Source organism: Aptenodytes forsteri, unplaced genomic scaffold (genome assembly GCF_000699145.1).
Source record: "Aptenodytes forsteri isolate BGI_AS27 unplaced genomic scaffold, ASM69914v1 Scaffold151, whole genome shotgun sequence".
NCBI lineage: Eukaryota > Metazoa > Chordata > Aves > Sphenisciformes > Spheniscidae > Aptenodytes > Aptenodytes forsteri.
In genome coordinates, this window is record NW_008795939.1 from 6,180,439 (window position 1) to 6,192,704 (window position 12,266).

The window sequence follows — 12,266 nt, forward strand, 5'->3', positions numbered from 1 at the left end:
GCACACCTAGGGGAGTTGTTGTCTATCCTGCTTCCACTGAAACAAGACAGTAGCAAGTACCAGTGGCCAATTAGATGTAGAATTGACTTAGTTAACTGTGACCTCAAGTAGCTCATTAAATCAGCCTATTCCTGTAGTACTTGGGTTAATTGGGCTTGTTGCTAATACAGTGTTGACATGAATCATCTGTTAAGAGGGACTCACAAATCCTGAAATGTTATAGGAAATGGGCAAATGAGTAATTGCATGCAGCCTAACCTTGCTAGCAGATTGGCTGACTTAGTAAATTGTGCTTTAAACTAACAAACTTCAGGGGTAGGATCCAGAGCTGTGACACCTACATATTCATAAGCAACAGGGTGGATAAGCATACCTACTAGAGTAGTGGAGAATGCTCCCCAACCCTTTACAAAGGCAAGAACCCTAAGTCCAACCACCTCAAGTGCATGTATACCAACGCACGTAGTGTGGGCAGCAAAGAGGAGGAACTGGAACTCCATGCCCAGTCTGAGAGTTATGATCTGATAGGAATTGCAGAAACTTGGTGGGAAGACTCACATGACTGGAAGACGATGATGGATGGCTACAAACTCTTTTGGAAAGATAGGAAGGGAGGAAGAGGAGGTGGAGTTGCACTTCATAAAAAAAAGATAAATTTGAGTGTATGGAGGTAAGCTATGGAGACCACAAAAGTTCTATCGAATGCCTTTGGATCAAGATTAGATGGTTCATCACCAAGGAGGATCTTACGTTAGGTTTCTATTACTGACCTTCCAACCAGAATGACGAGGCTGACGAAACCTTGCTTTGGCTGCTCAAGGAAGTCTTGGGCCAACAGAACCTGGTCCTCATGGGTGACTTTGATTACCCAGACATTTGTTGGGAGAACACCACTGCGGTGCACAAGTTGTCCATGAGATTCCTGGAATGCATGAGGGACTGCTTCCTGCTACAGGTGCTGGACATGCTGACTAGGAACAGCACACTGCTAGATTTACTGCTCACAAACCAAAAAGACTTACTTGACAACATAACTACCAACGATAGCCTTGGATACAGTGATCATAACATTGTGGAGTTTAAGATCCTGCTGAGCACACTGAACTAGTAGGACAAAGGCCCTGGATTTTAGAAGAGCCAGCTTCAGTATGCTCAGAGCCCAGATGCGAGGGACTCCATGGGAAGCATTCATGGAGGGCAAAGGAGCTTGCGAGTGCTGGGAGTTTTTAAAGAACAGCCTCCTGGAAGCACAAGAACAGTCCATCACCTACAAAGGGAAAGGAAGAAGGCAGAACAAGAGACCACCGGGGCTTAACAATGAGCTTTTGGATGTGCTTAAAAGCAAAAAAGAAGCATATTACCTATGGAAAGGCGGCCAAATACCCATTAAAGACTATGAGAACCTTGCTAGGGCACACCGAGATGCAGACAAGAAGGTTAAGGCTCCACTAGAACTGAAATTGGCCAGAGATGTCAAGAAGAAGAAAGGGTTCTTCAGATATGTGAGCAGTAAGCAGGAGCACAGGGAAGACATAGGCCCATTACTAAACAGGGCTGGGAAACTAGTTACAAATAATGCTGGCAAGGCAGAGGTTCTCAGTACCCTCTTTGCCGCTGTCTCTACTGGCGTAGCTGGACCCCAGATCACAGGATCAAGCAGCTACGACAACGCATGGTTGACCCACCGGTAGCGGCCCTCTGCAAGGGCTCAACCCACATAAATCGATGGGCCCAGAGGGAATCCACCCCAGGGTGTTAGCAGAAGTGGCTGACATTGTTGCAAGGCCACTGTCTATGATATTTGAAAAGTGATGCACACCAGAGGAGGTCCCTGATGGCTGAAAAAGGGCAAATATCAAGTCCTGCACCTGGGTCATAATAACCAAATACCCCAGTACAGGCTAGGGTCTGTGTGGCTGAGGAGCAGCCTTGCTGAAAGGGGCCTGGGGGTTCTGGTGGACAACAAGCTGAACATGAGGCAGCAGTGGGCTGCTGCAGCAGTGAAGGCAAATTGGATCCTGGACTGCATCCATGGGGGCATTACTAGCAGAGATAGAGATGTGATCATCCCACTCCACTGAGTGCTTTTCAGGCTGCACCTGGAGTACTGTGTCCAGTTCTGGTCCCCACAATTAACAAAAAACGCAAGCAGACTGGAGAGTGTCCACAGGAGGGCCATGGAGATGATCAAAGGGCTGGAGAACCTGCCCTATGAAGGAAGACTGAAGGAGTTAAGCCTTTTCTCCCTGGAGAAGAGAAGGGGAGGGCGGGCCTCATCACAGTATTCCAATACTTAAAGGGCAGCTACAAAGAGGACAGAGGTTCTCTTTTCACAAGGAGCCACATGGAGAAGACAAGGGGTTACAGGTACAAGTTGCACCAGGAGAGGTTTCATCTCAACATAAGAAAGAAATTTTTTTACAGTAAGAACAATCACTCACTGGAACAACCTCGATGGACAACAAGCTGAACATGAGTCAGCAGTGTGCCACTGCAGCAGCCAAGGCAAATTGGATCCTGAGCTGCATCCGCAGGGGCATTACTAGCAGAGATAGAGACATGATCATCCAACTCTACTCAGCACTTGTCAGGCCACTCATAGAGCACTGTGTCCAGTTCTGGGCCTCACAGTTCAAAAAAAGACATGGACAGACTAGAGAGGGTCCAAAGGAGAGGGCCATAAAGATGATCAAAGACCTGGAGAACCTGCCATATGAGGAAAGACTGAAGGAGTTAGGTCTTTTCAGCCTGTGGAAGAGAAGTTTCAGGAGAGACCTCATCACATTTTTCCAGTACTTAAAGGGTGACTACAGAGAATGGAGGCTCTCTCTTCACAAGGGGCAACGGGTACAAGTTCCATCGGGAGAGGTTTCATCTTGATAGAAGAAAGATCTGTTTTTATAGTGATAGCAATCAATCACTGGAACAACCTCCCCAGGGACGTGGTAGCATCCCTGTTGCTGGAGGTTTTCAAGATGTGATGGGACAGGGTGCTAGATGATCTCATCTAGGCTCCCTTTCCCACGAAAGGTTTGAGCAGATGTTCTTACGAGGTCCCTTCCAACCTGGGCTGTTCTGTGATTCTCTTGGCCACACTTAACAAGGAAACCACTTCTTGTTGATAACTTTTGAATTTGGTTTATAATATAACAATCTTGTTTACCACTAACACTGGTCAGCACTGTGAAGTTTTTTAAAGTTTGAAGTCTAGAGGGTGGAATGCTCTGAAAATCTAGTGACAGGCATAGGTAATGCCTTCTGTAAAGCTGTCCTTATGAGTTTCAGGTGTGATGGTTATCTCTTTAGTTAGTTTTTGGCTTGTAAAACATTCATTACTATTATGTCTGGGAGACTGCAGTAAGGTTATGTGTATTCCACTGATCAATATGGACAGAAAAATAAATAAACCCCAACTCTGGATGTTATACAAACAGCCAGTGTTTATTCCCATGAGCAAAGGCCTTGAAGAATAAATAGGTCTTAAGTGGAGAGAATCGTAGATGCTTTTTTGTCCTAGCAGCACCCTTTCTCTGCACCCTGAAAAATCCAAACTCGAAATTCAATAATGAAGACAAGGTAGTGGCACATACCTCAAGTGTCTAGTTATGCAATGGCTGACAGCTTCAAGGAAATTGGATACAGTGGCTAAGCACATGTTACTTCTTAATGGCAAACTCATCTTGAGAAATTACTTACCCCTGCCTTCTTGGTCCAGTCCCACACGCTGTATAGATGCCTCCTTAACTATTTTGAGATTGCCGTGGAAGTGAGCTGTAACTTAATCACGTGTACCCCTGTATATATGCTGAGGTGTTTGTGGAAGAAAGAGGCATAAGATACTGTTTTGTGCACTAATCTTTTACTTCCTAATGCCCCCCAATATCCTTCAGTGGACCCTGAAACAACAGTTAGCCTCTGGTTGGGAAAGTCTGACACTAAAGGATCAGTGCTGTGTGTTATCAGTTTGATTCACTGCTGCTGAGGCAGAAGGCAGTTTTATTTTTATAGGAGGATGATTACATGCAGGCTAGAAGGGAAAGATGCATGTTTTTGAGAACACTAGGAACAGGTCAGTCATTTCTAATGTATGTCTCAAAAATAAAGCAAATCAATGATGTTTGCATTAGCTGATTTAAGCCTCAATTGAAAAGGTTACAAGATACATTTTGACGTTTTAAAAGCATCAGGAGAAAATGTAGCTTTAAATGGCATTCCCAGATTTTCCTTTAATCCCGTAGCTGTTAATCCTTGTCTGTTTCTACTACAAGACAAGCTGCTGTAGTCTTACCCGCTAGATGTTATAATGAAAAATATCTTAACTTGCTTAATTTCAGTCACTCCACTAATCCTTTGATGTCTTTGCCTCCTGCTTTGAAATGCTAAACTTCTTGGACAAATTTTAGTCCTCTAGTAAATTAAGAGCTGTGAATTTTTGATCCAATGAATGAAAAAAAAGGACATTGTAGTAAAATGACATTGTGCTAACTTACTGTAAAAAACAGCTTAAAAATGGCATTTGGCTGAACAGTGTTGTGTACAAATTCAGACAGTCAAGTAAGGTGGGGTGGAGCAGAGATTGTAAAAAAAAAAAAAAATTCCTCTTACAGGTAAGGGCATTGATTTTGGGGTGTTACATTAAGGGCACACCATGCAGACTCACACTGTGCAGTGATAATCAAAATTGAGAATTTACCTGGTAACAGCAAGAATTTTTGTTCCGGGACACAGGTACAGAGATATCTTGAGTTTGCAACTGAAGGGGTGGTCTGGGCCCAGAGTTCCTCAGTTCTGAACAAAGACCAGGTTCAGCAAACCAGCATTTTGGGCATCTGCCACTCTAAGCAGCACTGTTAGGAACATCCTCAAATCCCACGTTTACTTTAAAATTCCATTGATTTATTTTCTCTTAAATCTTTTAACCCAGATAGTAAGTTAAGAAATCTAGCTTTTATGAATAAAATGTGACTAACCATGATCTGCACTGAGCAGTATGTATAAGCCAATCTAAATTATTTCCAAATATTCTACTACCATACAGTGGAAAACAAATAACTGAATATTAAAATAATTTTAATTTTTAATTAAAGATTGCAGAAAGATAGAAGCAGATATATAAAATGGTTGGAAATTTGAAATGTTTCTCTGCAGAGAATTAAAACATTAAAGGATTCTTGCTTTTATGAATATGTAATACAATGACAGATCAGATACTTAGAAGCAAAAGATGCCGTTTGAGATAAACAAAAGGTGTCCTGTACGTAAGCCAGTAACAGAGAAGGTAATGCTCTTCTATTTAGCACTTTGATGTAGAAATCCACAAAACAAGAGAGTAAAAGTGTTTCCTTCTTCCTCTGGAAATAAACTTAGTCTCTTTTTAAAATTCCCCTGAAGCCCTATTTATTGGTGTCAGTTCAGGTATCGTCAGCTGATACATAAGCAGAAAAGCATTAAATGTCAGCAAACGCTGTTGAACACAAAAGTCTACAGTGTTCTATGGAATTTGATTAGTAGGAAATATAAGCCCAATCCTGCAAGAGTTTCTTAAGAGAGATCAGCAAGTGCAGCTGATCCTGAGGACCTTGGTCCAGTGTTACTAAGGACTGGTACCTAAAATGGAGGACCTTAAAAGTGATAATTTCACTTAGAAAGTAAGGAATAACTTAGTCACCTTGTTCCTTCTGCTCTGCAGTGAAGTCCCAAATTCTTTTGATTGAGCTTTCTGTCCCTGAAAGAGCACCATGTGCAACTATGAATGACTCCACTGTGTTTTCTCAGCCTACCCCTGAAATGACTTATAAAGGTAGCTGACATATTGTTTTGACAAACTACACTATCAGTAAAATCAGAGTAGTAAGGCTTACGAATTACTTTAATTGGTTCACTGCAAGTAGCCTTGATTTCCTTAACACTTACAATGGAACAAGAACATGCGTGTAAATAGCATAGTGACAGACTTTGAAGTTTGCTCCATTGTGATGCTGTATATCTTAAGTCATCTGGTGGTAAATATAGGATTTAAATACATATATGCCCTGCCGGTAGGATTTCATTAATGAACTATTTTGCTTGAAGAATACTTCTGTATATTTAACTATAATGGAAGATTCTTAGGTAGTACAGATCGTTATGTGGAAATAAATACAGCATTGCCTCCTGTTGTTGAAGGAACAGCTCACAAAATTTTTATATAATTTAGAAGTCACTACCACTGAAGATATGGTTGCAAAGGGTTGGTAAGGGCTTCAATAAAATAAAAGAATGGAATAACTGTAGTGATAAGCAAGCCCAGCATATTTAGAGTCTAGTTAGTGTAGCTGTGATTTGTGTCAGATGAATTGCATAGATAATATTACTACATTTAGAATTACTTATGTTGTGGTTTATGTCCAAATGCCAATTTTATTATAGGATTTTGAAGTCTTAAAACATCGCTGGAGATGTTTTTTGAATTTCAGAGCTGCTGCAGATGCATAGATAAGCAGATTTACAAATATTGGTCTATAAAATGCCTGTTCAGAAACTGTCAAAACTGTCTGCCTCTTCTTACTCTTCAGTGCTCTTCCTCTTTTCTTCTGTTCTCACTCCCATAGTTCTGTATTAAAGCCTGTCTCTTTGAGCATTTCCTAGTTCATATTCAAACCCTTGTGACTGCCAGGTTACTGTCTAACTCCTCATCTTCGCGGTTACTTTCTCTTACAAATATTTTCACCCCTTCGGCTATTTACAGTTTAGCAACCTAAGCTCTCTCTTCTAGCATAAACTCATCTTTCAGAGAAGAAATTACCACCTCGCTCTGATTGAATGAAGCATCCTAGTCAGATCCAACTTTGGCTAGGGGATTGTACTTCCACCATAACTCCTTGATGAGGTGTTCAGTTTTCATTCAGAAATATTTTGCTTCTCGGCCTTTCATAACATTTGATTCAATTCTAATCATGTTGTAGTTTTCTTCAGGGTGCTGTTGTGGAGTAATAACAAGTGAGGCTGAAATTAAAGCAGTTCCCAGGCAGGATGCATGTAAAAACAAGCTAAAAAGTGTACAGTCACACTGTGCTGCATACCTCAAATTTTGGCATGTTGCCGTCTTTCTGGAGGCATCAGTTTCTCTGCCTCACCATTTCCTCTGAAGATACTGATGGAAAAACATGGTAGATTGAACATTAATTCTGAGACTATGAGAAGGGAATTCAGGCCTCCTCACTTGCAGAGACCCTTTCTCTCCCCTGAGAGCAGAATAATCCTTAAAATGGTACATGCACATACTAGAACCAATCAAGCACTCTTTTCTCAAAGTAGAATCCTGTTTAATTAAGGCTGAAGGGGGCAAACCTACTTGTTTTATGCAGTGAGGTAACTGCTCCTTTCCTCTGTTATGTATCTTATCCCTGTATCCATCCATGCATGATCTTAAAAAGGAGAGGAAAAAGAGGCCTATGTCTCTCATAAAACTGAAACCTGGTGTGAGGTGAAACAACAACCAAGCACTTGAATGTAGTTTGGCAGAGGTGTTCTTGCAGAAGCAACGTCATGTAGGAAGCAACGTAACAGCAACGTTTCAGTCACCCTTGCATGAAAATCAGACACGGGAATTATGTGCTTGATTAGATTACAAAGGTACCATTTCAGATTACAAGTAATACATTACCTGAGTAAGCCAAGTGCTAAAATGCCAGCACATATTGTCACTAAACTACACGTTCTCATGCCTGGGGCTTTTAATGCACCATATGAGGAAATCAATCAGCTCAAAAACAAATCCATGAAAAGAGAACTGGAGCACAAAAAGGCTCCAATACAAAAAGCCTCAAGTAGGCTCAAACATTGTAAATCCATTATATACCCAGTGTGAGGCATCTCAGACAGTGATTACAGGAATGCATCCTGTAGTGTCATTTGCCCATTATTTATAATTTTGGACCCAATTGCTATAGCTAAACTCAGTCTCTTCATGTTTCTTGTGTCTGCAATCAAAGTAATCCCAAAAGTTGTGCAGTGGTTACAGAGTTGCTTAGAGGATCATGTCCTGCACCTTGAAATAGATGGGAGGTTTTTCCAGAATAATATGCACAGAACTGGACTGTACCTGACACAAAGATGAACATCTATGATCTGAAAATCCCACCTCCTTAAAATGGCATCAGTAGCATGAACAGCATTTCTGTGACTGACTCACGCAGTTAGCAGTTGCTACGAGTTCCTGTCAAGTCTGTTTTCTCCAACTCTGTTGTGCAAATTTTGCTGATATTTTTTCCATCGCTGATCCCTCTGAAATGCTTTGGAAGGATCAGAGGAAAGGGAACAGGAATAAGCTGGTTAGCATAAAGCTAGTATCAGCAATACTGCTAGTCTCCTTAGAGAGTGAAAAGTAGTGATAAGGCCAGAGGGTCTGAAGTTGTGTTGAGTGACCGTTACATGTCAAAAATGGACCTGCAGTCATTCAGATCTGAGCTTTCAGCCAGAAACTAGATGGTGCTAGTGAAAATTTTGCCTAATTTATCTTGGCTTCATAAAACATAATTTTGTTTATTGATACTAGCATTTTTCAACTTTTTTTGCCAAACTGATTCTTAAAAAAAAAAAATGTTTTAAATTCCTTGTTAGCCTTATGTCATATTCTTTTTAAAATATCACTCTCTTTAATTTTACTCACTTGTCCAACAATTTCACTTTGCATGTTAAATTGTTCTGCATCCTATAAGTACATACCACTTCACTCCCTTAGCACATTCAGGTGCTAATATGGCAGTAGATAGACTTTCATTGCCAGACCACAGCTGTCTGGAAAGAGAACAGCCTCTGAGAAACTAGCACTGTGCACACTAGCATCAGTGATTATGAACACCCTAACACTGGTGCACAATACAGTAACAGGTTTACAGGTTGCCACAGAACGATATTGAAATATCATTCTTCAAGGTTCAAGGTCTAGTGCTAGAAGGCGTAACTAAAATATTGATTTAAATCTACTGGTTACCTTTTTCTAAGATAAGCTTTAAAAATGCCTTTGGAGATTTTTTTTGTTGTTGTTCATAGACAAGATTAGATTGTTGTTGAACTATTTAAAGGTTAGTTAAATGCTTGTATCGAAAAGTACAATTTAAAGGTGACCTTAAAAATCTGTTTAATAAATGGGAACTTATGCCTTCATTATATTTTTAATAAGGTTTTAGAGTAAGGTCTAAATGTCTTTGTTTTGGTTTTGTGTCCTGCTCCATGTTGTATACATTAGCTGAGATGCATTCAATTTCCTGCAGTATTTTGTTCAGCTGTCAGTTTATCCTTCGAGTTGTAGTAATAAGGTGTTCAGCAAAGAACAGTTTCTTTTCAATTCATCTCTGATTCCACAGAGATGCTAAGAAGTGATCAACTATTTGTATTATGTAACTGCTGCTTCTGTAGAAGATACTGTAGAAAATTCTAATTCATTAACGTTATTAAGTAATTTCTTTTGTTAAATAGAATGATTGCTACGACATTGACTAGAACATTAGTTGTGCCTGAAAGTTTTTGGATAGGTATGATTTTTCAACTGGGGAAGGGTATCATGTGGAAGCTAACAGGACTTTTATATGCGACGTATGAAGACTGCAGTTTTTCCCCTAACACTTTGAAGTAGCAAAGGCCCCAGTCAATTCTGCAAGGTAATAAAAGCTGCTGTGAACTGCTGAGTGCTCTCTGTTTGGACTGTCTTCTCTGATGTCCAGAGTGTTCAGCATTTTGCAGCAGCCAGTGGTTCTATTTCATGTAAGGTAAGTGTACTGCAATGTCTGCAAAACCATAGGGGTTAGCTGTTGTACAAGAAAAGAGACCCAATGCTTTTGATTAGGGGGGAAGGTAAGAAAAGAATCACTGCCAAACTGTGCTGTAGCCTGTTTAGGGGAAGAAAGATATTACCTGTTTATAATTCTGTAAGAAAACAAATAAACACAACTCTTGACTTTACTTGTCATTTCTGTGTTTCTAGTAACAAAGAATACACGAAGAGTAAAACCAAGAGAAGAGACCATGGTTAATGAAGAGCACTTTCTGCACTCCTGATTTAAGAAGGAGGAATTTGCTGAGCCTAATAGACAAAGTAATAATCAACTGAACTTTTTCTAAGAAGTGTCAGGATCTTTGAACCACAGAAAGGATTGATGGTCTTGGCAAAAATGACGTGAAGCATTCCACACTCTGCTATCATCTGCTGTTGCTTGCTGAACTGTGAAGAACTGTGTATTCAGGCTGCTTTCTACTATATCACCAATCACCTTTTTTGGACTTGAAAGTGATATTTTCTTATCAGCTCTCTAGTAGTTTCATTCGCATGCATTCTGTAACTATGCACAAGCAAAATCTATTATCTGCTTTACCTATTTAAAAATAATCACAGTGGTGAATAAAATTAATTTCATTTGTTTTGACCCTTCAGTTCTAATCACTTAGGTCCACATCAGTGGCAACTGGAATTGATGTCATACAAGGGTTAGGGTAAACCTCTGCACATACTATATGAAAATGAGCCTCTAAAGATATTTTCACTGTTGGTGAAAAGGAGAAAAAAATGTTATTTATAACAAGGCCTTATGTTGTGTACATATATTGTCTTTGAAATATTTTTGATTTTAGTTTATTTCTTGTAAAAGAGAAATTATATAATTAATTTAGTAAATACTACTGTAAACTATAGTTTTATTGATGAATAAAATATTTTGTTCTCAAGACTATCACAGCTGTCAACCTGGTCTTGATCTGTACAGGACTTACTGTTCTGCTATTTCTCTACCTTCATGAGATAGTCTTCAGAGGCATCTCAAGAGATATGACAACCACTCTATAACATGGCATCTGTCTTTATCTTCTACCAGCTCTATAATGAAGAGGAGAATCTTGAAATTAGAGCAGAAAAGGCAAAGGAACATACTCAACAGGCATTGCTTCACAAAAGCATTTCATGTTTTTCAGTATGGGCAATCATTTTAAGATAACTATAGAAACTGTTCTGGTTTCCTTAATTTCCCTAGCAGCAGAGAGATAATCCCAAACACCAGTGACCATCAATCCAAGATTTCATGCTGCGATGCAGTGGTGTATTTAAAAACTACATAGGTGGCACTTTGAAAGTTTATGAAAATTATTGGTAATAACATTTATTTTAGGAGTAAGTGTAGCAAACCTCCTGGATTGGCAAAACCAGAATTTGGCACTTTAATTCCTAGAATTATGCTTTATACTTCTGAAGAATTTTTCATTTAAGGTTTTGGTGTGTTGTGGGGTTTTTTGTTGTTTTGTTTTTTACTTTGATGTAAGCCTATAACCCTGACAAGGAGGAGGGTATTACCCTTAATTATGCACAGAATAGAGAAATGGAAAGGTGTGGGTTTTTTCTCTAAGTATGTAGAGTCTCTGGCTTAACTTAGAGCCTGTGTCTCATGATTACCTCTTTTCCAGGCTTTAAAATTAGATTGCTTCATCTCAGCAAGATAATTCTTCTGCAGCATTCCTCTTAGAAATGCAAGAGACTTATCTGCATGGCCTGTAAGCAAAAACATTTTGTACATCTATGTGAAGTGTCTGCTCCTTCATGCACAGTGTATAGCATATTTAGAATGTGTCTCTATGCAAAGTAGATATTTCTGATTAGTCTTACTTGGGGAAAACCATGACATTTCTTAGTTTAAGCACCAGATTAACCTTCATAAAGCACATACATGTCACTTTTTTCCCAATTACCTAGCAGACTGCAGTGTCTGAATCATTTGTCCTGAGGAAGGCCCCAGAGGACACACAACTTAACTGCAACAGTTCTGTTCAAAACCAGAACGTCTAGACTAAACGATTCAGAGACTGAGCCATCCTTTGTGTGCAATCCCTTTAACACAGTCATTTATAAATTAAAACAGTCATTTAATACTTCCCAAAGGAAATCCTGTATAGAATCATAGAATAGTTTGGGTTGGAAGGGACCTCTAAAGGTCATCTAGTCCAGACCCCCCCTGCCATGGGCAGGGACATCTTCAACTAGATCAGGTTGCTCAGAGCCCCGTCCAACCTGACCTTGAATGTTTCCACAGATGGGGCATCCACCACCTCTCTGGGCAACCTGTGCCAGTGTTTCACCACCCTCAGCATAAAAAATTTCTTCCTTATATCTAGTCTAAATCTACCCCCCTTTAGTTTAAAGCCATTCCCCTTTGTCCTGTCACAACAGGCCCTGCTAAAAAGTTTGCTGCCATCTTTTTTATAAGCCCCCTTTAAGTACTGATAGGCTGCAATAAGGTCTCCCC

General features: G+C 39.9%; 1 protein-coding gene across 1 annotated transcript in view; it reads left to right on the top strand.

The window, feature by feature from the left end:
- Positions 1-10,705, top strand: part of PIP5K1B (phosphatidylinositol-4-phosphate 5-kinase type 1 beta) — an 84,098-nt gene extending 73,393 nt beyond the window's left edge. Inside the window, exon 14 of the mRNA XM_009285286.2 lies at positions 9,965-10,705. Coding sequence (XP_009283561.1) covers positions 9,965-9,967 — 3 coding nt within the window. The 3' untranslated portion in view covers positions 9,968-10,705. The remainder of the gene's footprint in view (positions 1-9,964) is intronic.
- Positions 10,706-12,266: the final 1,561 nt, after the last annotated feature.